The following is a 23543-nucleotide window of genomic DNA, read 5'->3' on the forward strand; positions in this document are numbered from 1 at the left end:
ACATAGTTCAATAACAAAACGCATGCCATATCAATCAAAAAGGCAAATGCCATAGCGTGCAGAATGTACAGTATGCCTGCAAATACATTTCAATTTTACTTTATACCATTACACCAGCCAAAATAAAATAGATAAAACACTATGGAAAGTCGATCTGCCGTTATATGTTTCTGTTAGCTGTATGTAAGCTATAGCCCTTCTTTTGTAAATTATGTTTAATTTAATTCTGTGCACTTCAAATATAACCTGAAAAATAATATAAACGATCCTGCTGTTACTGTGAAATCTCAGAAATGACAAGACATGGTCAAATAAGTAGAACCTTTAACATCAGAATCAGAGACAGAAACACACCAAGTCTATGGTAATAATTGTACTTTATTTAAATGATTAGGCGAGCAATGAAGAAAATCTTTGTTTCTTCCATAGTTTCTTAAATAACTGCATAAACTTCAAACATTCAAAAATGAAAATGTACAACCATTCATGAATAACAGTTTCAATGTCCTTCCGTGATTAGTCCCAACCAACTACACATTTTGAAGATGAAGACATAAAATATTCTATAGTAGCAAAATCACAGGTATCTCTTCACGATCCATTGATCTTCATCCGCATTCGGAGATGAGTAGGAAGCTAGAAGAAGCGTTGTGGTATTTTCATATCTTCTTTTGTTCCTGTGTTCTTCACAAAATGCCTGGAGGACAGCACCCCTAAATGAAGCTATAAAGTCTCTCATCTTATATTTACTTCAAGCAGATGATGTCGAAAGCCGTTTGTTGATTTTAGGACAGTGGTTTGTTTGGGGTTCTCACTACTCAAAGCACATGCCTTTACAATCAAGTGTCCTTGTCCACCTTGTTTCCAGGAAAATGCAAGAAAAACAGAGTAAAAAAAAAAAAACCACAAGGGTCTGGGGCGTTCTACTGCAGTAGAAGTGTGGATTGGTTCAATAAGATGCGTTTCAAGGCGTTTCCTGGGGTCAGGCTGGAGTGAGGAAGTTGGTGTGGGGATATGAGGAGAGGGACATTTTAAAACTTCAACAATAGAGCTAAATTATTTCAGTAAGTTTTTGCTCCTAGTGTAAAGACTCTTCCTTAGAAAAACATGAACATAAACATCTATTCATATACATTTACATCATCTAAAAGTCACAAACTTATCCTCCTCTGAATAAGTTATTTAGTCTGTCCAGCTCCCTGCAGTTATCCATGGTCATGAGGTCTGCCTTCTTGCGCATCCGGTCATCCCTGTACACCTTAGCAGCGTACAGCAGGTCCGTTTCTGAGGAGAGACGCAGAAAAACAATGTCAGTGTTGAAAAAAAGTCCTATTAAATCCAGTGAGCTTGTTCTGAGGGTGTAATATAACCATGGTTACTCACTTGTCTGCCTCTCTTTCCAACAGTTATTTCTGACGTTAGATACATAATCATCCTCCACACTTTTCTCAATCTGATGCAGCGCTGAGCCCTTAAACTCCGACTTGAAATCTCTAGCGACGTAGTAATCCACATGCAGGTTTTCTGTCTGCCGTTTGACTGTCTGACCCGTGGACCTGCAGGAGATAGAGGGAGAACAAGAACATGCTGTAAACTGTTGTAGTTCCCCACATATTTTGAATACAGATGGAGATTTACAGTATCACCTTTCACTGAGACACCAGGACAAGTGCTTATAGCATGTTATAGAGTGTATTACGTAGTAGACTTCCTGTTTTCAGCCACGTTCACAGGTAATTCCTTACACGTTGTAATTAGTTCTACGGATTGAAGTGAATGTGACAAAATACAAGTTATTAGCCAGCTTCATTTTCAAGCATGTTTGCCCCAGCGATGAAACCCATAGGTGTGTGTGTGTGTGTGTGTGTGTGTGTGTGTGTGTGTGTGTGTGTGTGTGTGTGTGTGTGTGTGTGTGTGTGTGTGTGTGTGTGTGTGTGTGTGCGCACGTACGGTCTAGAGTAGAGGCTGTAGGGTGGAGGGGACACCATCATCTGGCTCAGTATTGACACTAATATCAGGACCACGATGGGCATCAGCTGGATGAACATTGAGAAACCACCCTGGAGGAAAACACAGTTCAATGAGTAATCCAATTTCAACAACATAAAAAACGATGATAATGCATGTAGTTTCTACGGGGATACATTACCCTACAATGTACATTTGTGGACATAAAATGTTGGATATATTAAAGACGTGATGCAAAATCGGTTCCGATGTACTTACATCTCCCCTTTCTTCGGTTCTCTCTTGTCGGGAATCCGTCTGATTGCTGTAGCTCGTTCTGCTGTTGGTGAAGGTGTGTGCACTTGCTGTCGAAAAAATATCACGACTGAGGTCAGACACAAAAATATGAAATACATCCCCAATTAAATCTACTTTCAGAGATCGGTATTTAAAACTACATGGTCCATGTTGCACCAGTAACAGATGCTAAGAATACATGGTTATATTTAGTCACTTAAAGCTCTAAAAATACACATCCATTATGTAAGTTCCGATCTTGTATGCAACACATAAAAAGTATGACAACATAGCCTGTTTAACTTTAAAAAACAAGTCTTATTACCTACTACAATAAGAGCATGTGATGTCAGAAAAATAAATCATAAAAAATGTAAATGTCTGGATAAATCACGACTTGTTTGGGAAACCTAAAGTGTTCACTTACAGGAGGGGAAGCCACCTCCAAAGAACATGTTGAAGAGGTCCTCAGGAGTGATGTCGGCCTCGAAGCCCCGGTGGAAGTCGAAGCCTCCTCCTCCCCCCTCCTCCATGTGAGTGACCCGGGCTGCTGGGCTCCTCTCCTCCCGTCAGGTCGTACTGCCGTCGCTTTTCTGGATTACTCAGCACTGCGTATGAATTACCAATCTCTACAGAAGGAATACATTTGAGAATCAAGGAGAGACAAGTCATGAACAAGTTAGGTCGTATTTTTAAATCGCACAAAAGCTATATTTCACATAGATTAGAAAAGTATAAAACAACGATTTACTTTTAAAGGCCTCTGTCGCTCCAGGTGCATGGTTTTTGTCTGGATGGAACTTGAGCGCTAGTTTCCTGTAGGCTTTCTTTAGTTCATCGTCATTGACTTCTTTATTGACACCGAGCACTTCATAGTAGTCCTTACACCGCTTTATTCTGAAAGACAGGGACAGAGAGTGAAGCAGCTGAATCATGTGGATCGTTTTTACCCCTATGGAAACAAAGGCAAGTGAGAAAATGTTCTTTCTCTTCGAGGTTATCTTTGTGTTAAATTCTCTTTCCATGAATGTCAATCATGCATTTTAAATAATGATCCATTTTATTTACTGTATAGAGTGCTTTTCTAAAAACTCAAAGACACTTTACAGAGGTACAATTCATCAAAACATAGTTCAATCAACACACTTAATATATTTAAAACACGCCATTAATTTACAGAAAGCAATCACAAAATTAAACAACTGCATGTAGTATAATTAAACAATTATTAACGTGTTAACATCAGACAAAAAGTATTCACATGTGTTATAACAGTAGAAAAACATCTAAATGTAGTCAGTTTTGATTATAATTTGTTGGAAATCATTCATTTGGACAAATCAAATACTAAAAGTCGGTATGGTTAACATATCATCTAGCCAACTGTCACTGAAACATGGTGCAGACCACTAATGAGGTCACAAGGGAGACGTTTTTAAAGTAAACATAGTGCACAACCTGTCATCAGAAGACATGATGCAATTTTTAAACTACTGAAGATTTCCCAAAGGATTTAGTATAACACACTCGAGAATAGAGTGATTGCATACGTTTAATAGGGGCCTCACACTGCAGCTCTCTAGGATCTAATCAAAGGCTGTGCATGACATGTGCACCTGTCTCTGTCTAGTCCTATTTATGCTCTAAAATTAGAGCATGTAGTGGTTACCTGTAATCTAGTTCACAGTGCTAAACGTCTCTCACTTTATCCTCTCATTGGCACGACACCAAGCTTGTTGGGTTCCCATGACAATTAGCTGTGTGTGCACAACACTGCAGACTACAGTATCCTCCTGCAGCCACGGACGACAGGTCTTACTCAGCATGATAGAAACAGTACTGCCGACACAGGGCGAATGGAAAGCAAGCACCAAAATAGGAAGAGGATAGATAACAGTACATAGGTGGGAAAGTGGTAAAGCATGAAAGGGAAGTCAATCCTAAAACCCCTCACCTTTGCACACCTTCAACCTGCTCCTTGGTGAAGGCTTTAAGGTCTCCTCCTCCGGACTCTTGGCTGTCCCTCTCCTGCTGTGCTCCGGTGCCTTCTGATCCGTCTGCCGTCCTCCTGCGAAATGCACCGTTACCCGCTGAGCTCCCATTCCTTGTTAATGCGTCCAACAAAGCTGAAAAAGAGAGGAAGAGGATTGATATTAATTAGATTATAAAATATTACCTTCAGTATCTTAAGGGTCAAAGCTTTTTTAGATTTAGAAACGATTTGGATGTTAAGATAATGATTCAATACAATTTGGACAGAAAACTGTTTTTTATTACATATTTCTAGTGCAGAAACAAAACAGGAATTACTACAGTTACTAACAGTTGAATTATTTCAATTAGCCTTAAGTTAGTAGGATAACACTCAAGGTTGGAACTGTTGTCAATTGTAAAAAACGCCCGATCAGACATGGAATAGCTCTTGATTTTTATCAAATTTGGTGATGTACAACTACAGGATTACATCACTCACGAAAACGCACAAAGGGATTAGGCATGACTACATTTAAACTAAGACAAAGATTCCGACTAAAGCTGAGGACCGATTCCATGTGACTATTGGGGTGCAGGACAAAGGGCATGATGATTATCAGTGGGACAGATTTAGCATACTGCAGTGACTGGTAAATGGAAACTTTCCAAAGCTGTCGTTCTTCCTTTACTATACACATGACAAAATGTAATTCATTCAATCATGCAGGTCCATTATAAACAGGGAAAATCACCAGAGAGTCTATGAAGCGAGGGAAGTGATGATGAACAGATCAAAAAAGGTAAAAACAAGCGCAAATTGCAATAGTATTAATACATTCAAGCACACGATACAAACACATGTCCTCCATGACCAATTTATGTTACCAAGGAGGATTTTTTTTCCTGGACTGACAGACAGAGCGCTAAATAGAGCTACTGTCCGCAGCTTATCAGAGCAGATCCTTCCTTTCCAATTTTTTCACAGTAAATAAACCCGAAAATAGAAGCATTGTCGTATCAATCAAAGCTTTAAGCTTAAAGTAACAACACTGACCAAGCGTATAGTGCCTATTGATGCAGCCACAGCTTTGGCTCCAAAATAATCTAAATCCAGTTCAACAGGAAGTGTGAGCATAAATTCATGATTAATAAAAGGACCTTTTACAGATCAACTACACTACAGGCCTTGAAAGTAGCTACAAAAAAAATAATAATAACCGCCCTAGGGAGACTCATTGAGATGATGACTGTTTTAATATAAAATATGTCCACTGTGCTTTTATGCAAGGTATGGACTAGACTTTCAATCCATGAAATGTTTTTTCCCCATTCACAATGTCACTGAGGCCTTGATTAAACTTTTCTGTTTTTCAAGTCTCTGTTCTCAAACTATTTGCAGTTTAATGTAAGATATATGTTAATGGTGAAGGAAAAATACAACTCAAAGACAGCACATCAACATTAGAGTATCCTAATGATGGGTCTCCCAAATGTGTTTAACTGTTATAATGTTGCTTATTGTTTGCTAATGCATTATTCATTATTATGCACTCAGTCATGTGTAACATAAGCTCACAACTGCTGCCTCTTTCACAACTAATCCATCCTTCCCATAGCACTATGGGCTAGATCTCATGCGGAATTGTTTAATTTTGCAGCTGCAACAACGTGATTTGCCCACACTGAGATCAAAGTAAAAACCTGATGTTCAACCCTTGATTTTTTCAAAAATCACCCCTCTTGATGCTGGATTTTAATATGTTAGAAGCGTGCCTCTACAATGTGAACACCTTCATAAGAGACTGGAAAATGCTGGGTTACACCGAGCTGATAACCAGCTTATTGATGCCAGATAACCCAATGACAGTATGACAAATATGAAAATGCTGCCCCTGTACGGCTGAAGTGATCTAAACTGCCGTGAGGAATGTGGTACTACAGGTGCTGTGTTATCCTGCCTGTTATCGGTTGACTCTTTACATGGGATGCCATGGATTTTAACATTAACATGTGACTTCCAGGTCACTCAATAACGGATGAATGCACATGTACCCTCTGAGAGACTCACAGACTTTCAGTGCCAAGTAACAAGAGTTATTTCCCCGAAGCAATCAGGATCACAAACTCAAATCTTACCAGGCCTCAGCTAGGGAACCCACACAGTCCCCTTACTTCAATGCATCTTTCAATACACACCTAACTGTAGATATTTTTGCAATAAATACACATTTAATTCAACTACAGCTACAATATACCCCATCCTCTTTGGCCCTTTTTGTTAGCAACTTCTTTTTAATGTAATGCTATTTATTTAGGACATTTTGTGTTATCAAACAAGTGACAAAACATGTAGAAAGCAAAAGTCCTTGAGGATTTGCTCATCTGTGGCCATTTGTGTGCTATTGAGTGTTATTCTGTTTTTTCAAGGTCCAGCCTCGGGAAGCTAGTTATCTATTAGCTTAGCTTGGGAAATGTCATTGGTGCAGGTTTATAATACTGAAGACAAAGGTGACAGTTGGACATTTAACTGATTTTAACTGGCACGTTATACATTAACAACACAGGAGCTCGAGATCATAAATATTCATGATGTCCACCCTATTGAACGGTCACTCACAACACTGCATATAAAAGTACTACAGATTATTAAGGTCTAGAACACCTTTGTCAGTGCCATCCGTACTGTACTTAACCCTTGTTTACGGATTTTGTCGGAGACAGTGGTGTGTCCGGGATTAGCCTACATTTCAGGTCAATCGTTCAATTAAAGGATCGGCAGTCGGTTGACTAGCATGAAGTCCTAGCCTCGACTCCATCCCTCTCCAGGATCCACTTGTCTGCTCTGCACCCACATCCTTACAAGCCCACGGCATTTACAAAACATAATATACAACACTGGCCGAAGTCTATCACGTAAAGTGAAAATGAATTGACAGCTATCAAAAACGCTTTAAAGGTCAGCTAGTATTCAAGACACTGCAATGAATGACAGCTAGCTTCAACCACTGAGTCAAGGATGGCTTGATCTTCTAGTGACTGTAACCATTATCTTACTCAATTAGTCGTTCTTTTACAATGATTCTCTTTGAGCTCCTAGAAAAACCCGGCTTATTCACATTGCTCCCCCATATATAACCCCAATTAACAGCGCTAGCTAGGTTAGCTAATACATCGCTAGGCCTACAACTAAGCTAACGCTAACTCGGATGTGTGTTCCCCATTTCGCTGTCTTAATAGGCAGAGTTTATTCTATTTTACCATTAACGTATCATACAAGTATTTGGTGTACAATATTAAGTATGTGGCCTGTTATAAGCTTAAACCGTTACTGATGTTAACACACGTCAGCTTTACTAGCTAGCCCTAGATTATTAGCCTAGCCCCGGCCGGTCATCCACTCCTACCTTTTGCTCTGGCAGTTGGATACAGCTTCTCTGCTTTGTTGAGAAACTTCAACGCTTTCTCTTTATCTCCGGCGTTAAGGGATTTTGTCGCAATATTTATACATTTTTCAGCTTCGTCTCTGTTTCCTTCCATCTTCATCCCTCTTCCTCCTCCGGCAGAGTCAGCTGATCATCTCATTACACCACGTGGTCACCCAGCACTGACAGCAGCAGTCAAACCAATGCAAGTGAAAGATTTGTGGCATTATTCCTTTTCACACTTGTATTTGTACAGTAAATGTTACAGTGTTTGTTAATTAGAAATGGAAAAATATGCATATTAGTGGGAAGTGGTGGAAGAATCCTCACCTGTGACTGAAATTGTATTATCATATGTGACATTGTTCGATTGCAGACCTTTAGATAAAGAGAGTTTAGTCCAGTGGTTGTCCAGCGGTCAGGCCCCGTGAAAAGAAAGTCCTTTGGTGGACAACTCGGACAACTGGAATGTCCCAACAATTTTTTTTGAGGAATATGGAGTGCAGACAAGATATATATTGTTTTCAGTTATGCAGATGACGAAAAATGTAATGCTTGCCTCAGCTACTTATCTAAAGCAAATACTACACTGAATGAGTTAATTCTAGGCTCAGATCAGTGAAACTGGAAAAACTGCAATAGCACAGTGCTATACCTGATGTACATTCCTGATCACCCAGGCAATACGATACAGAAATGGACACCATGTTTAATTGATTTATTGTTTCGTAATTTTATGGGGGGGGGGGTCATTGTGCTTTTAGTTTACTTGAAAAAAAACCCGATATGTAGGCTATATATGCAGATGATGATGATGATGATGATGATGATGATGATAATGTGGTAATGATAGTAATATTAATTATAATAATGAAGGCTGTTATCATAATTATCTTAATTATCATAGTTTATATAAAAATAGGATGAGAAATTATACTACCTGAACATGACCCCTTGAAACTGGGTATGTGTACATGTTATGTATATATAGAATTTTGTTTATTTGTGTGCATATTTAATTACCGATTTATCTATTTCTCTTTATCCTGCAACTGGATGACTTACGGGAGGGCTATTTTCTGTATAAGCTATGCGTTCTGCCCTCCCGCTTCTACTAATTTTGTTTGTTTGTCAGATACATAAATGATCTGTACTAATATTGTAATAGTAGAGTAAATACAAAAACAAATAATATCCATCCATGTATATTCTACAGTCCCCTTTTTTTTTAACCATAAATGGGTATTTACCAGACTTTATAATATATTGCTCCTTTCTAGTAAAGGCTTCATTTAATATTTGGAGTCCAGTGAGGAAATCAACACCTGGCATTTGCCTTTTTTTTGGGTCTCAATTACAGGATATCATTTGATTCATAAGCTTTATTTAAGTTAATTAAATGTATCAAAGCCTCATATTCAAACTACACAGAAAAAAGACAAAGTTATTTACAAGGAGACATTTTTTTCTGTAGAACATGACTGCACTGCACCTGACATCTTTTAAATATTGACACAAACAGACATGCCTCAAGTAGATATTGGAGTCGTCCAAGAGCGAAATGTTTAAAATTCATTTAAACACAGCAGTTTTCTTCTAACCTATACATTTCAATGTGTCGTTCTATAGCATTCTTCAGTCTTCTTTCTGACATGGTATAGCGTAATACAATAGAAACAATAGTAATTTGTAAGCCATTTATACAAGTTGATTGCAGAGTCTGCTTAACTGTTCCTGCTCTAGGAGCACTACAAATAATTACCATAGTACCCAGGGTTGAAACGGCAAGTTTGGATGCATGCCCTTATCATGGGGGCAACAGCAAAAAGCCCACCTGGAGAACTTCAAGTACAGTCACAGAGTTCAAACAGAGACTTTGTTTTATGGTTGTTTTGCTTTGACCATTGTCAAGCTTCCCATCATGTGGTCTTTTAAGCCGGTGTACGTGAAGGGGGAAGTTTGGCTGCAAAAGATCCCATGGTGTTGAGTGCTGCATGGATGCGGAAGTGTAGCCTGGACTCCATGTGGTAGTCTTTGTAGTTCATTCTGCAAACAAGATCAGCTCTTTGTGTCACAGCAGTATGCAACTTCAGCCAGATTTCATCAAAGCATCTTGGGAATTTTACCCCAACACAACATACAGAGCAAATCCAATACATTTGAAAATTAAAACACTTACTTGATATCTTCCATCAAATTGATGGCCGTGTTGATGTCACCTTTCTGCTTGTGCAACAGGCCCAACTCATACATGGTGAATGGTACCAGGTAGTTGTCATGCTTGATATTGGTTTTACTGCAACACATTTTTAGATGAAAGTTGGGTCAATGGGTCAATTTAGTAATGTTTGAAAAAACAATGACTGTGCTTTTATACAAATATCAGTTGTGGATTAACTGCTGCTAAAGTCTCAGCACCTTCCAAAGTAAGGATCATGCATGATGTTTATCAAGACAAAACCCGATGAAAGTTAAATGTACAGAAAAAGTGTATTTTGTGCGGAGATGATCAAATATAAAGCAAATGAGATTCAGTCAGAAATGATGTTAAATAGTGTATAATTATTTGATACTTTCAGTTTATGTTCGACCAGGGTTTTCCTATGTTTCAATGATGGCCTCACCTGGAAATGACATGATTGAAGCATAGCTCGGCCTGGACCAGATGATTTAGCTCTCTGAGACAGAGTCCCTTCAGCAGCTGCACAACACACTGGTCGTCCAGCTGATACACTGATGGGTCTACACATTAGATTAAAAAAAGCGGTTAGTTTCCAATTGGTGCTAAAACAACTAAATAATCAGTCAATGTGCTTTAAGGTTCTGCTGGTCCTCACTAGGATCATCTCTGAGCTGCTCCTCTGCTCTCTCCAAGACAGTCAAGATGCTTTTAGTCAACTCGGGTCTTTTCCCAACTACTGTGAAACCATTCCATACGTACATCATTTCCTTTGAGAGAAAATTGGTTATCATCAAGGTTCGTTTTCGAAGTTAAAAGAGGGAGTGAGCGTGCATTCTCACCAAAGCAGGCACCACTAGCTTTCCAGGGCTAGAAGAAAAGTATCGCTGCGCCTTGTTTGCAGCAAACTTCTCCGTAGGAATCGACTTCCCAGCAATCCTCAGTCTGAGACCATCCACCTGCCTACAGACAAACCACATTTCTAGCAGTTACTTTATTATGATTACAGAACTTTAACAGAGCCATATTATGGTTCTCTCTCACAAACCTGAATAGGTCCCCCACATTTTCTCCCAGTCCAGTCACTTCTTCCTCTGGCAGCATGCTCAAGATGGCAGCTTTCTGGAAGGTATAGACTGCCTGCAAGAGAAGAGCAATAAGGTAGAACAAATGTCAATATCTATACAAGCACATTGACAAGGCAACATGTTTTATTGTTTACCTGGGACCACTTGCTCTCTTTGCAGAGCAGGTCAGCGTATTGATATGCTTCCCTCCATTTTTGTTCGAAGGAGTACGCCCACATCAGCTCCCAGTAGCACAGGTGGTGAATCTGACGCCACTCCTGCTGTGCTGCGATACATGCCAGGTACTTCTCCTGAGCCTGCAGAGAAACAGATTCATGGGATTTCCATTTTTTTCCTCAACAACAACTACATGAGCTGCATCTACACACATCCTGTTGGTCACTACCAGTACTCACAAATGTGAAGTTTCCTTTCAGCAAAGCAATTCTCCCAGTGTAGAAGAGAATGAGGGCTCCCTGTGGACAAGAAGCAAGGTGAAAATGAAGCCATTTGACTCATCAGCAACAAAAAAGAAAAAAAACCTGCTCACATTTGGAAACCTGTCGATGTAGGGCTCCAGGAGAGCTTCAGCCTCAGTAAGGTTTCCTTCACCAGTGCCTGAGAGAATAAAATGACCAGATTACGAAATGTCTCTCATTACAAGGAGACAGGAGCTCAGACTTCCACCAACGCAATTTCCAATTCAAAATATAACGGTTTGTCCTTGGCACCTGCATGACATCACCATCCAATATTTAAGGGATTGAAGTTTGTCCATACTATTGCTGACAATCAGACAAACCAAAAAACCAAACCTCCTTCTCAATGTTATAATGACCAACTTATCTACAAATAAATAATAAATATAATTAGAGACTTAATTATCTGGAAGACTTCTACCCAGAATCACTGTGATGTAGAGATGAAACATCAGCAGGGTCAGGGTGCTGAGGATGGAGCGCAAACTGTTGCCGGCCGCTCCCTCTCTCAACTCTGACAAACCCAATTCCTGTAAGATAATTAGAAAAAATATGATTTAGTTTCTAATGACAGGATATCATTTTATGGAGAATAAAAGTGACTGAGGGGACCTACCCTGTCTCCCGAGAAGCCCAAAAACTCCATCAGTCTGAGGATTTTGGATGGGAGCAGAGACAGCATCTGAAAAAGAGGAGTACGTTAGCCTAGGTAATTATGACAATTAAAAGAAATACTTTGTTCTACCAGCCATTTCGGGAGCTTTCATTTTTTCTGAGTCTAATCTTATGCAACGTACTGTATGTGTATAGAAGTACAAAAACAAGGGTATTAAAGATCTGGCAAAAGCGCATACTCTGTATGACTTTCTGCAGCTCTCACCAGATTAAACGATCCAATGCCCATGTTCACACCGCCTCTGAAATGAATGTGGGTGCTTCTCTGTTTTTCCATGCCTTTTGCGGCACTGGCCATGGTTTGGCAATCCCTGGAAAAGGAGAGAAGATATAATTAAAATATAATGTTTTAATTTTTATCACTTATATCAGTGTCTTGCTATGTCATCATGTCCCAAGTAAAATTCCTGCTTCAAGCTTCTTACTTGTAAATCTGATAACTGTTTCGGATTCTCATCCCTCCTTTGATGAAGCCGATTATACTCTCATCCAGGAATGTGAGGGCTGCTTTTTGCAGCAGAACTTCGGCATAGCACAGCTCTGCATGCATCTCCTCTGTAAACAAGGATTAAACGTCACATGCTGGGAGAAGAAACATGCTTTTCAGAGATGGCCCTGAGAACTGTAATCAGTACCTTAGGGTGGAACAAAAATATACATTTTGTTATTTCTACTAAGATAGTTTGACACTTTAACATGGCTCGTCTTCTCTCCTTGTTATTGATCCTTAGAGTCTTTCACTTACCTTCTGTCAGGTTGTCAGCAGGTTGTCGGTACCAGAGGCTGGTTAAAGTCTCCACTATTCCAGTTTTCTTCCGAAATCTAGATTGAGAACACACAGTTTAGGGTGATTATTTAAAAAGGAGTCATACTATATTGTTTTTTTAGTTTAACACTTTTAGCCCCCCATCCCCAAAAAGATCAGTATGTTTTGATTAACCAGTGCACTCATGCAATGCGTTCCACATCTCATAATATTTACTCTTAGTTTATGATGCAGCTGCCCTGACAAAGCACATTTAGTCCCTGCACCCTGCTGGATTGTAGCCTATAAATGTAAAGCTTCGACATTTGTGACCTAAATAAAGACAGTTTCAGCTGGGTGGTATACAAACCCCTAATGATTAAGTTATCCATATATTTCCTATATACAGTTAATGACTGTTATTTTGTTACTCAGGAATGCACCACATGTTGTCCCCGGTTTTGAAGTGGGAACTCAAATCCTAACTTCTATGAATCTGTTCAGCTGTACTTTTGGCATGTCTCCAGGGATTCCCTCAGTGATGCCATGGCATTTTCCATGTCCTTTGGGTCGAAGGTCATGCCTGCCTGCATCACCATGATGCTGGTGTAGCCCATGGCGTGGTACATGCTCTGATCCTTCCTGAAGTGGAATGAATGCAATGAATTTTTAAAGAAATAATGCAAAGAGAAAAAATACAAATACTATAAAAGAGTAATCACAAGCCATAATGTTTAAATGATGTGGAATTGGCTGCAGATCACTTTGTGTTTTTATTGCTTTTAGAGAGTTGGCTACTTACCTTGGCTTTAATAGAGCCAAAGCATCAGAAAACCTGTTGTTCAGAAAAAGATCCAGTGCGGCGGAGGACTCCTTTAGTGCAGCTTCTAAATCCATTCCCGGGTTTCTGAATAACATATTTTACAAAAAAAACCTTTAGGCTTTTTAATTCCTAACAGATTTACATTTACATTCTTCTGACATCAAGTCATGCACTAAGTATTCGGGAGCACAGGTGGAGCAAAGCCAAAAGGTCGAGAAAAGTGGCTCACTGGAAAGGATGTGAGTTTCTACAAGTCTCTGAGATGAGATGTAAAATATATGGCAGGTTAGCTAGTTGAGTGCAAGTATCAAGTGGCTTGAAGTTTGTGTGAATAGTTTTAAGGAGGAATAAGGAGTTACTGACCTCTAGTGTGCATGGAGTGCATTACAATGATTTCATCATGAGATCCAATTTGAAATAATTAAGGGTATTTCTAAAAGATTCTCTGTGGTTGCCCATTATTATTTGCATTTGTTGCAAAGGATTGAAAAACATGCACACATTCCTGTAAAACGTATCCAATAAATACACTTTATTTCACTTACACAAAATCCTCGCTGATTTCGTTTAGGTCCACCTGAAAATGGGTGGAAGGGGAGATTAAAAAAAGACTAGCTGTTCGATTGTGGACATTGTGAGAAAATTGTATTGCATGTAATGAGGACCATAGACCATGTATATATAAAGATTATGATGAATACAGATGTCTTCTTTACCTCCCTCTAGTACTATTGTGTAATTATTACATTACATGTCACTTGTTAGACGCTTTTATACAACATACACCCAATACTGTGGACATTCCCCACAGCAGCAATCTGGGGAGAAGCGTCTCGCCGAAGGACACAACGGCATGCTGACTGCAGTGGGGATTGAACCAGTGCTACCCTGATCAGAAGATCAGCACACTAACCCACTGAGCAACAGCCTATACATAATTGACAAATTGTGTTACCAATACCCCTTTTGGTATGTCACATATGATAACTATTTAAGCCATTTAATGTATTCTTATTACAGTCTGAACAACTAAAGAGCTCAATAAAGAGGATCAAGGTTTTAAGGCTTCATCGGTCACTTGCAAATGTGAAATAAAAACCATATAGGTAGCCTACATTAACATATCAAATAACATTGTAAGTCTTCGCAACTCTCTCTTGAGTCAGTGCTGAAGTGCATTTATTTTAATAGAAAGACAAAAAGGACCAAATAAAATGTATTCATGTATGTATGAACATTCAGAAAAAGGAATCTGAATATAAATGAATAACCTGCTTCTCCAGGTCACCTAATAAGTGGCGAGGAGACAGTTTGTAAAAAAGAAACTGGATTCATGTAAGAGCATGTAAATGAGCCTGAACATGCGATCTACGTAAGCATGTCATTGTAAACATGCCCCCATCGGACGTCTGAAGATGATGCATTTAAGAGAATGAAAACTTTAACCAATTCCGCTCTCCTTTATCTTACACCTGAATGATTAAATCTAAATTCAACACACATTAACAGCTTTAAATAAGCTGAAATAAAAGCAAAAGTGTGTTTGGATGAATCAAACTCTAGTCAACAAACACATGTGGAGAAGCTGCAGTAAACATAACCTACCTGCTGAAGTGAATTGACTCTTTTCGACCCCATTTTTATCTGAGATGTCAGGAAACACGAAGTAACGCCAAACTTCGGATACAACTTGATGTCCTCCCTATCACTTTGAGGAAATCGATCTCTCAACTTTGCAGAATCATTTAAAGATTGTCGTCGCGCGATATTTATCCGGTCAGGAGCCAGGAGTGGCCTACATTTGGAAGACCGGCCCACAAATCTTTCGATTCTTGTCAAAAAGGCATCATTGTAACTCACGGTAATGTGCTTTACGAGAAACTTATGAAAGAAATATGGTGTTCAGATCACCCACCTTTCATTGAAAAGACTGATGCAGGGTCACATCAGTTTAACCATATTTACAAAGCCTGATGTAAGAATGAAATTATGATTGTAGATAATGAAGTTTTAAAGGATTTCTTCGAATTGAAATTGAACAACAAGGACGAGATTAATATGAGGCAGCGCTGCCATACAACTGTTACCTGTTCACTAATTAAAAGCAGCTGTAGGGCAGGTAACAGGTCACGTGACTCATCACACCAGAAAACCGCCTGATGAGTAGTGGTGAAAGAAGTACTCAGATCTTTTACTATGAAACTACTAAGATAGCAATGTGAAAATACTTGAATACAAGTTGGGAAGATCATCAGCAAAATGTACATACAAAAAAGTACTCGATAAATATGACATAGCAATGTTATGGTTGTAGCTTTGTATAGGTATGAATGTATCTGGTTAAGTTTTGGCTGGTTTATCTACATTCAATATGGGTAATCTATGCCCCTGTCACTGGAACCTCAAACCTGAGTAATTGTAGTTACTTTGCACTACTGTGAGAATCAAGGGAGATGTGAGAGGCAGAGGAGGGAAAGGCGTGTCACCATGACAGATGACTGAACCTCCTCCAGGGAAAAATTCCTTGAGCTGCTCAATGTCATAGTGGTTTAACTTCACTCGCTCAGACAAGCGATGATAGACGTAGCTTCGGTTAGTATTTCTAGTTACTTAGGTAGGCTACATGTGATGTCTGCCCAACTTTTAAATTACTGATGGTTTGAAGCCTTACTGCTGCTGCACCACACGCTATTTGGAAAGCAGAAAAATAAATTCCAGTAGCCAGTATGAGAAATAGATCCTTTTGTGATTTTAGTGATCCGTTTTCAAGCAGATTTGAGAAAAGGGGTCCTCTCCCAACAACATTGATTACACACACATGTATTTTTGCATAAATAACATTTAGATTTGCGCAATATTGTGAGATAGTTTTCTTGCATGTTATGATAATAGACTGTATATAAAGGTTATGATTAATCTACTGCTAATATGTGAACATATTTGACTAATTGTGTTACTAAAACCCCCTTTGCCATAGCCTATATAATAAATATTTAAACAATTTCAGGTATTTGTAACTTACAGTATGTTTTAACCACAATGTAGCTCAATCTAGGGTTCAGGGGTACTTGCACATATGAAATTAAAAAATGATAACGTGAGCCATATTTAGACTGTAGTCTATAATTACATCTTAAATGTGTATTTTTCATGTACTTGCAATTCTTTCTTGAGTCAGTTATTCGGTGCATATTGTAAAATAATAGGATTTCTCAAAAAGGCTACAATGAATATTGTTCCTGAAACATTTGAGCATCCTTAATGCAGCCCTGTCGAAACCGTTATTGAGGAAAAACTACATTTCCCATGATCCTCAACGCGCGGAAGTAGTCATTCAAGAAAAAATGGCGACTTCGACAGACACAAAAACAAACATCCCAGATTATGAGTACCTTGATGTGAACACAAACATATTTCATATCGACGCCTTCAGAAGCGAGTGGCTGAACAGACTGCAGCCCAGCGACTTCTCCTTCCAGGAGGAGGACCAGGAAACATCTGACGCTCACTTCGCTGCAGAGATGGGCATCAGTGCGGAGACCATGGACGAGCTCAAATCCGCCTGCAGGTAGACCCTCAACAACGTGCAAACTCACCCTGTGCAAACAGAAAATATGATGGTGTTTTATTAAATGTTAACCACTCAGCGTCTGTTCTTATCCTGTCCATCCTGTTGTCTTAATGTGCACAAAACATCACGGAAAGGCACTGAAAGAATCGATTACACTACCAGAAACAACTTTAATGGCATTAGAGATGGCAAGTAATAATGTAATGCACATTTTCTGTAGTAGTTATACCATAAAACCAAAGCGTTTACATACTCTGTAACAATTAAAAGTACAACAATGAGTATTATATAATAGTACCTGAATGTACTCTTAGTATCAAAAGTAGACGCACTCACTTGATCGAGGCATTTAAAAATAATTGAATTAAAATTATGAAAGTATTAAAAAGAAAGTGAATTACTTTAATGTTGCAGCTGGTAATGGTGTGGCGTATACAACATATATATTTAATATACTACATGCTATACTAAAAAAGCATACTTGAATACAATGTAAACTTACTTTGTGACTTTCTGTTGAGTGAAATTATTGAGCCAAATAAAAATAAAGCCATTGTTTAAATGAAGGTCGATTGGAAGATAAGTTGTTCCCATCACCTTTTGTGTGTTTAATGTTTTGCTGTGATTCAAGGTTTGACTGTAACATAGTTGGCACACTGACACTACTTTGCTTACTTAGCTGCATTAAATTGTAACAAAGGGTAACATACTTTGTAAGTTTCTTAAAGGGTTATTTCCCCAGAATAATCATGTTTATTACATTACATTTTTTCACATTTTTCTTCCAAGTCTGGATTCCCTTCGTTGCCATCCGGAGGATCAGCCGCCTGATCCAGAAGTCGTTCCTCCAGACCCGACGCTGAAGACACTAGTGTATGTTTCTTTGTCAAGTATTACCATTTCTATTTTCACTTTGATAAACGAACCGTATGTGAACAAATTAAATTCTGTGTAAAAAATGTTTTTAACAGACAAAGAAAAAAGAAACAAGATCACAAAGCTACTCTGAAATCCAGCAAGAATAGACACGACCTCTACGCTGATGAACTGGTGGGTCCATTGGAGTACATTAAATATTGGTCTGTATGACAGCAATTTTAATATATTACCTTTGCAATATCCAGGAGCGTTTAACTTTCGGTACGAGACCAGAGGCAGTGACTGACATGATCCCTGAAGGAGAAATCATTCTCACCATGAACATCTACTACCCGGCTACTTTTGAGAAAGTGAGTGCCAAAAATCTTCCAAAAAGAACCGTCTTCTCCAGGCATGTGTTCCTAAATATTATTCTCCACCGTACAGACATATTTACTGTATCCCCCCCCTCAGTTTTCCCATGTCAGACCCCACTTAACCCTGCTTATGACGGGCTCCCATACCCTGGCAGAGCTCAGGGATGCCATCTGCTGTGTCAGCGACTTGCAAGTATGCGGAGAGTTCAGCAACACGCCGGACATGGCTCCAGACTTCATCAGCAAAGTGAGCACACATTCTTAGTACATCTAAAATATCAAACAATATCTGAACATAAAAATACTGTTCCAATATAATGATTAAATATTACAGTTATCTATTGTGTGGTGTTTATTCTGTAAATATTTGAGACAACTTAAATGTTTTTCGTGTCTTCTGTTTCAGGATCATTTCAAATCGTCTTTCTTTTACTTCGAAGGAGTTTTCTATAACGACATGAGATATCCCGAGTGTCAGGACATCAGTATGTAAGTATTTCCCCCTGATAAGTTGAATGATTGGTTAATCTCATCTCCTCTTTCTGCAATCTAATCCAGCTTCTAATGTATACCCTCTTTGCCTGATCATTTGAAGAAACAGTTTCACATTTTCAGTGTTTCACAAATGTACTTTATTTCTGAGATAAGATGATTAAAACCACTCTACTGTCTATGGTGTGACAGAACCTAAGGCCAGGAGATGATTAGTTTAACAGAGTATAAGGGCAGGACGTGGGGGAAACTCCATAGATAACATTTACTCTGGGATAGGCAGTTCATTTTTGCGGTCGTTCAGCATATTCACCTATTTTTAGGCTTGTTTTTATTCAAGTTGTAGTCCAGGGCAGGCAGTTTTCTCGAAATGGCCTCAAAAAACCCCCCTGCTAGAATCTGATACATACTGTGAGTGAAATGTAATTCTCTCTTCTCATCCTGGGTAACTTATGACAACATTTGTCAACAACAACTTGCTTCTTTTCCATGACAAAGATGAAATGATTACGGCTCCAACATCGTTAGACAATAACTGTGACTATATCAGCATGCAATATCGTTACAGTTTTGGCAAGACAAAAACATCACAAATCACTCACAGTCAGTAGCGCCACACCTACAACTTTTATGTATGAGTATGATCTGAATTGTTGCGCTGTCACTTTTGAGAATTGTTCAGCCCCATTATGAATGTTGTCCGGGAGCTTCTGTAAAGCCTGCTTGTTCTCATTACAAACATTCTCATTGTTGTTACATCATTAACATCGATCAATGTCTCTAATTAGTCTTTGATAGTTCCTTGAATTTTAGGTGATTAGGCCTAGACAGTCCTTGATGTTAAGACCCTTTACCAATACAACTAAATCACTGTGGTCCTTTGGTTAACTCTGCTGCTTATACATAACAACAACAAGGAGATTGTTGTTTGGGTCAAGATGACTTTGCATATTGGATTGACATTTCTTACTAAGATAAGTGATGGTGCTGATAAGCAGACCAGAGAAAATAAAGGGCAGAACATTGCACTCCCGACATAAAAGTATTCATATAATTTAAAAGGAAAAATATGGAAACTGAACTGGAGGTACTTTGTCACCTCACTAAGTCTTTGATGAGCTTATGAAGAACCCCTCTGTTTGTTGTTGATACAGAACCACCATTGAATGGGCAAGGGACCGCAACTTCCCTCCGTATACCCAGGCCAAGATGGAGGACACACGATTTGTTGATCTGAAAGTAAAAGTGGGCTTCCCGTACCTCTACTGCCATCAGGGAGACTGCGAACACCTCGTCATCATCACAGACATCAGGTCAGTGATATAAATGGCGCTTACTTTTTTGTTATGTCAAAGATGTCAATTATCCAGCAAAATATGTCTTTACACACAAGGAATGGCTCATCAAACTTAAAGGGGCCATATAATGCTAGTTTTCAGGTTTCATTTGTATGTTTTGTGGCTCTACTGCGAAATGTTTACATGCTTTAATGCTGGAAAAGGTCTTTATTTTTCTAATACTGCAGCACCCCTTTTCACCCTCTGTCTGAAACCAGAGCCCAGTCTGCTCTGATTGTGATTGCTTAACCGCTCAGAGATGTCCCGCCCCTTAGCCTTTTATGTACAATTTGTTGGACCACTAGGCAATATAAGTGCAAGTGTTACACAGTGATGTTGCATTCAGGCAGGGGGGGAGTGTGTGGGAGAGAAACTCCCTCTGAAGGGAACACAGGGATTTTAGCCTTTGCAGACCATTTACATGCACAGAAACCTATAGCACACTACAGGAAAGGGAAACCCCCAAAAAGCATAACAGGGCCTCTTTAATGACTTTTTCTCCAGCTCCCAGGCATGATGATAACTGTATAAGCTGCTAGCATGCCCGAGATTTTTCAAGTCTTATTCAATTAGTAACAAAAATGACATCCATAAGGTTATTCATCATTAGTAAAACTTAATGAGGCTACATGAATTTGCACTTTTTGCTCATTACAAGATAGAACCCGCCTTTTATGCCAATAGGAGACACACCTAAACATGTACTCGAACAAGTACTTCTTGTGAAGTTTCAAAACTTCCTGAAGCTGTGTTTCTGTGAAATACAATTTGGCACATCGAAGTACCAATACAGCTATCCAAGGTCCTTTCATCTTGTCCCATGTAATCATGAATTAGGTGCTTGTTTTGAGTCAGAAGCACATGTTGGAATGGAAAATGTCAGGGATCATACCCTTTACCTAAACAAACTTTAAGTTTACAGCAATTATATACAGTGGGTTTAATTTGTCAGCACATAGCCGGCAACATGCTTTCTGAGTATCCGTGATATTACCACAACCTTTTGAAATAAAGCACTTCGTTGTCAGACAGGCTTTAACTGCTCTCACAAGACGCTACGGCACCGATAGATGTGGAAATTGCCAATTTGAAAGGCGCTTTTAATACTAGAAATGTGGGACAAAGCTGTGTTCTCATCACACTTTAGAAATGATCCTGGTCCATTTTCCTCTCCTTTCATATTTCAGACTGACCCATAAGAACGACTGCCTGGACAAGAAGCTGTATCCTCTCCTCACACACAAGCACAGGGTCGTCACCACGAAGTGTGCCGTCTGCCACATTTACATTGGAAGGTGTGTAACAATCAGCATAACCAGTGGTGTGAAATGCTAATTTGTACTTCTACTCCACAACAAATTGGGAAGCTAATATTGTACTTTTTATTTACATATTTTATTTGAATAAGTTACTAGTTATTATTAAAAAATTCAGAGGGACACAGGATAGCTGGAACTTGATGGCAAACACTGATGGTTGATTTGAAGTTGCGGTCGGAGAATTGACAAGACATTTGCTGCAGTCAAGAGTTGACACAGCAATTGCCAAACCAATGTGAAGAACTCTTCTGCAGTCCGAGGTTTTCAGAATGGACAATCAAAATTCTTCATTAGCGAGACTAAACTAGTATGGACACTATATCTAACTAAAGCTGTTGTCCATGGCAAAAGAATGTGCGCCTAGGAGCACCTAGATCCAGATAAGAAGAGCTTCTAATGTCCCTAAACAATAAACTATCTCATGTAACTGGCAACAACAATGAGCCCAGGCTGCCCCTCCTTAATGGAGATAACAGCAAGGCCGTCAGAGGAAAGAAACAATCAAGCCAAAAATGAATAAACTATGATATCATAACAGGTTAAGACATCTAGTAGTATTATATAGAGAGAATCGGAGGATGAAACCCTCTTTATTAGTCACATACATGCACACAGCAGAGCACACAGTGACATTTGTCCTCTGCATTTAACCCATCCTAGTACTAGGAGCAGTGGGCAGCTATTGTGCAGCGCCCGGGGAGCAATGGGGAGGGGGGGATTGGAGGTGTCCGGTGCCTTGCTCAATGGCACCACAGCAGGGCCTAGGAGGTGAACTGGGACCTCTCCAAGTAGCAGTCCACTTTCCATATTTTCAAGTCTGTTCGGGAAACTGGCGACCCTACGGTTCCCAGTCCAAGCCCCTACTGACTGAGCCACTGCTGGACGTATATAAAGGAGATAAAATTACCTCCACTTTTACCAATGGTGATTATTGCATCAAAAATGTTAATCCAGTAATTTAATATGATTCTAAAATGGGACATTATGCATGATATGTATAACACTTTTGTAGTTTTACAGAGTATCTCTACAGTACATTGTAGTTTTTCGACTTTAACTTAAAATATCTGAGTAGGTATTCCACCTCTGTGCATAACCAATGTTGGGGTTTTCAAACTGCGTTAACAGCTTTACAATCCCCTACTCTTTACAGATGGCTTACTACCAATGACCAGTTCGCTCCCAGTAACCCGTGCACTTTCTGTGAAAAGTGTTTCCGGATGCTGCACTACGACACTGAAGGCGAAAAGCTGGGAGAGTTCCAGGCCTTTCCCTATGTGGACCGTGGTGCATTTAACTAAGGCTGTTCTTGCTCAGGTCACACATATAATGCTGTAAAATACAGTTGTTTTATATTTCAGAGAAATATTTTGGAAATGTTATACATATCAGAGAGAAAGGTTTTCAAGTAATGAAAATGTATTTTTTTTCCTAATACATAAATATTGTGTTTATTCTTTCCACAGTTAATGCTATGATTTTCAGACTTCCTTTTGTAAAATAAACAGTGACATTTACTGGAAATTCAGGTGACTGTGTGTTGTGGATTTCTCTATTTAACTGAATTTGTAAACCATTCACAAAAAGCTGCGATTGCAACAATTTCATTTTTTGTATTACTTACAAAATCCTTACTAGGGTGTGGGTTTTTAATCCATTTCACCCTTAAAACTCAGTTTCTAATTTTAAGAGTTCAAGTGTTCAAGCACTCAGCAGCTTCATCAAGACTGATACTGTTTGGTTTGATTTGTTGCAGCATGGCAGAAAAAGTACAAAAATAATGTAGCAGTCATCTGCTTTTGATTAAAACACTTCCAAAAACAAATGGAAGGAGAAAAAAAAGGAAACGTCTTATGTGAAATAACTAAAAACCCACCATTCATTGTAAAAAGTCTAGGCTGGAAGTTGAAGTACCGGTAGCTTTAGGAGCAGGTTAATTTGATAACCCTTTGGGGGGGAAATGGGCAAAGTTAGAGATTAA

At 39.1% G+C, this 23543-nt stretch overlaps 3 protein-coding genes across 4 annotated transcripts; 1 reads left to right on the forward strand and 2 right to left on the reverse strand.

The window, feature by feature from the left end:
- Nucleotides 1-358: 358 nt before the first annotated feature.
- dnajb14 (DnaJ heat shock protein family (Hsp40) member B14) lies at nucleotides 359-7837 on the reverse strand. The gene is given in 9 exon segments (XM_063884694.1): nucleotides 359-1284; nucleotides 1384-1556; nucleotides 1951-2060; nucleotides 2227-2312; nucleotides 2672-2768; nucleotides 2770-2873; nucleotides 2996-3141; nucleotides 4199-4370; nucleotides 7623-7837. Coding segments are annotated over 9 exon segments (1152 nt in total). The 5' UTR covers nucleotides 7762-7837; the 3' UTR covers nucleotides 359-1159.
- A 1170-nt stretch (nucleotides 7838-9007) lies between these two features.
- On the reverse strand, nucleotides 9008-15734 carry LOC134864211 (tetratricopeptide repeat protein 39B-like). 2 transcript variants are annotated; one of them, XM_063883021.1, is made up of 18 exons: nucleotides 15524-15734; nucleotides 14154-14185; nucleotides 13588-13692; nucleotides 13296-13427; nucleotides 12786-12862; nucleotides 12466-12595; nucleotides 12246-12351; nucleotides 11982-12047; nucleotides 11787-11895; nucleotides 11437-11504; nucleotides 11303-11362; nucleotides 11042-11203; nucleotides 10868-10959; nucleotides 10662-10782; nucleotides 10478-10589; nucleotides 10265-10382; nucleotides 9820-9936; nucleotides 9008-9686 (listed from the first exon to the last, which is right to left on the reverse strand). In XM_063883021.1, the coding sequence occupies exons 3-18, from the start codon at nucleotides 13680-13682 to the stop codon at nucleotides 9572-9574; spliced, it is 1680 nt and encodes a 559-aa protein (XP_063739091.1). In that variant the 5' UTR covers nucleotides 13683-13692; nucleotides 14154-14185; nucleotides 15524-15734; the 3' UTR covers nucleotides 9008-9571. The 2 variants fall into 2 exon arrangements, with proteins under 2 accessions (XP_063739091.1, XP_063739090.1); XM_063883020.1 differs by having other exon boundaries at nucleotides 15214-15733.
- Nucleotides 15735-16952: 1218 nt separating this feature from the next.
- On the forward strand, nucleotides 16953-23090 carry snapc3 (small nuclear RNA activating complex, polypeptide 3). Its single transcript, XM_063883074.1, has 9 exons — nucleotides 16953-17176; nucleotides 17969-18052; nucleotides 18151-18229; nucleotides 18304-18408; nucleotides 18512-18661; nucleotides 18821-18903; nucleotides 20061-20219; nucleotides 21431-21538; nucleotides 22716-23090. Exons 1-9 carry the CDS (start codon nucleotides 16953-16955, stop codon nucleotides 22861-22863), a joined length of 1140 nt encoding a protein of 379 aa, XP_063739144.1. The 3' UTR covers nucleotides 22864-23090.
- The last annotated feature ends 453 nt before the right edge of the window (nucleotides 23091-23543 follow it).

The sequence above is a fragment of the Eleginops maclovinus genome, chromosome 5 (genome assembly GCF_036324505.1).
Source record: "Eleginops maclovinus isolate JMC-PN-2008 ecotype Puerto Natales chromosome 5, JC_Emac_rtc_rv5, whole genome shotgun sequence".
Classification (NCBI taxonomy): Eukaryota; Metazoa; Chordata; class Actinopteri; order Perciformes; family Eleginopidae; genus Eleginops; species Eleginops maclovinus.

What these genes read in the sequence shown, in the direction of transcription:
- LOC134864211 (XM_063883020.1), bottom strand. Translation starts at nt 15,246, where the DNA reads ATGGGGTCGAAAAGAGTCAATTCACTTCAGCAG. An exon ending in TTGGCTCTATTAAAGCCAAG is followed by an intron (nt 13,428 to 13,587) that starts GTAAGTAGCCAA and finishes ATTCCACTTCAG; the next exon opens with GAAGGATCAGAGCATGTACC. An exon ending in TTCAATCATGTCATTTCCAG is followed by an intron (nt 9,937 to 10,264) that starts GTGAGGCCATCA and finishes AATGTGTTGCAG; the next exon opens with TAAAACCAATATCAAGCATG.
- snapc3 (XM_063883074.1), top strand. Translation starts at nt 16,953, where the DNA reads ATGGCGACTTCGACAGACACAAAAACAAACATCCCAGATTATGAGTAC. An exon ending in CTCCAGACTTCATCAGCAAA is followed by an intron (nt 18,662 to 18,820) that starts GTGAGCACACAT and finishes CTTCTGTTTCAG; the next exon opens with GATCATTTCAAATCGTCTTT. An exon ending in GTCATCATCACAGACATCAG is followed by an intron (nt 20,220 to 21,430) that starts GTCAGTGATATA and finishes TTCATATTTCAG; the next exon opens with ACTGACCCATAAGAACGACT.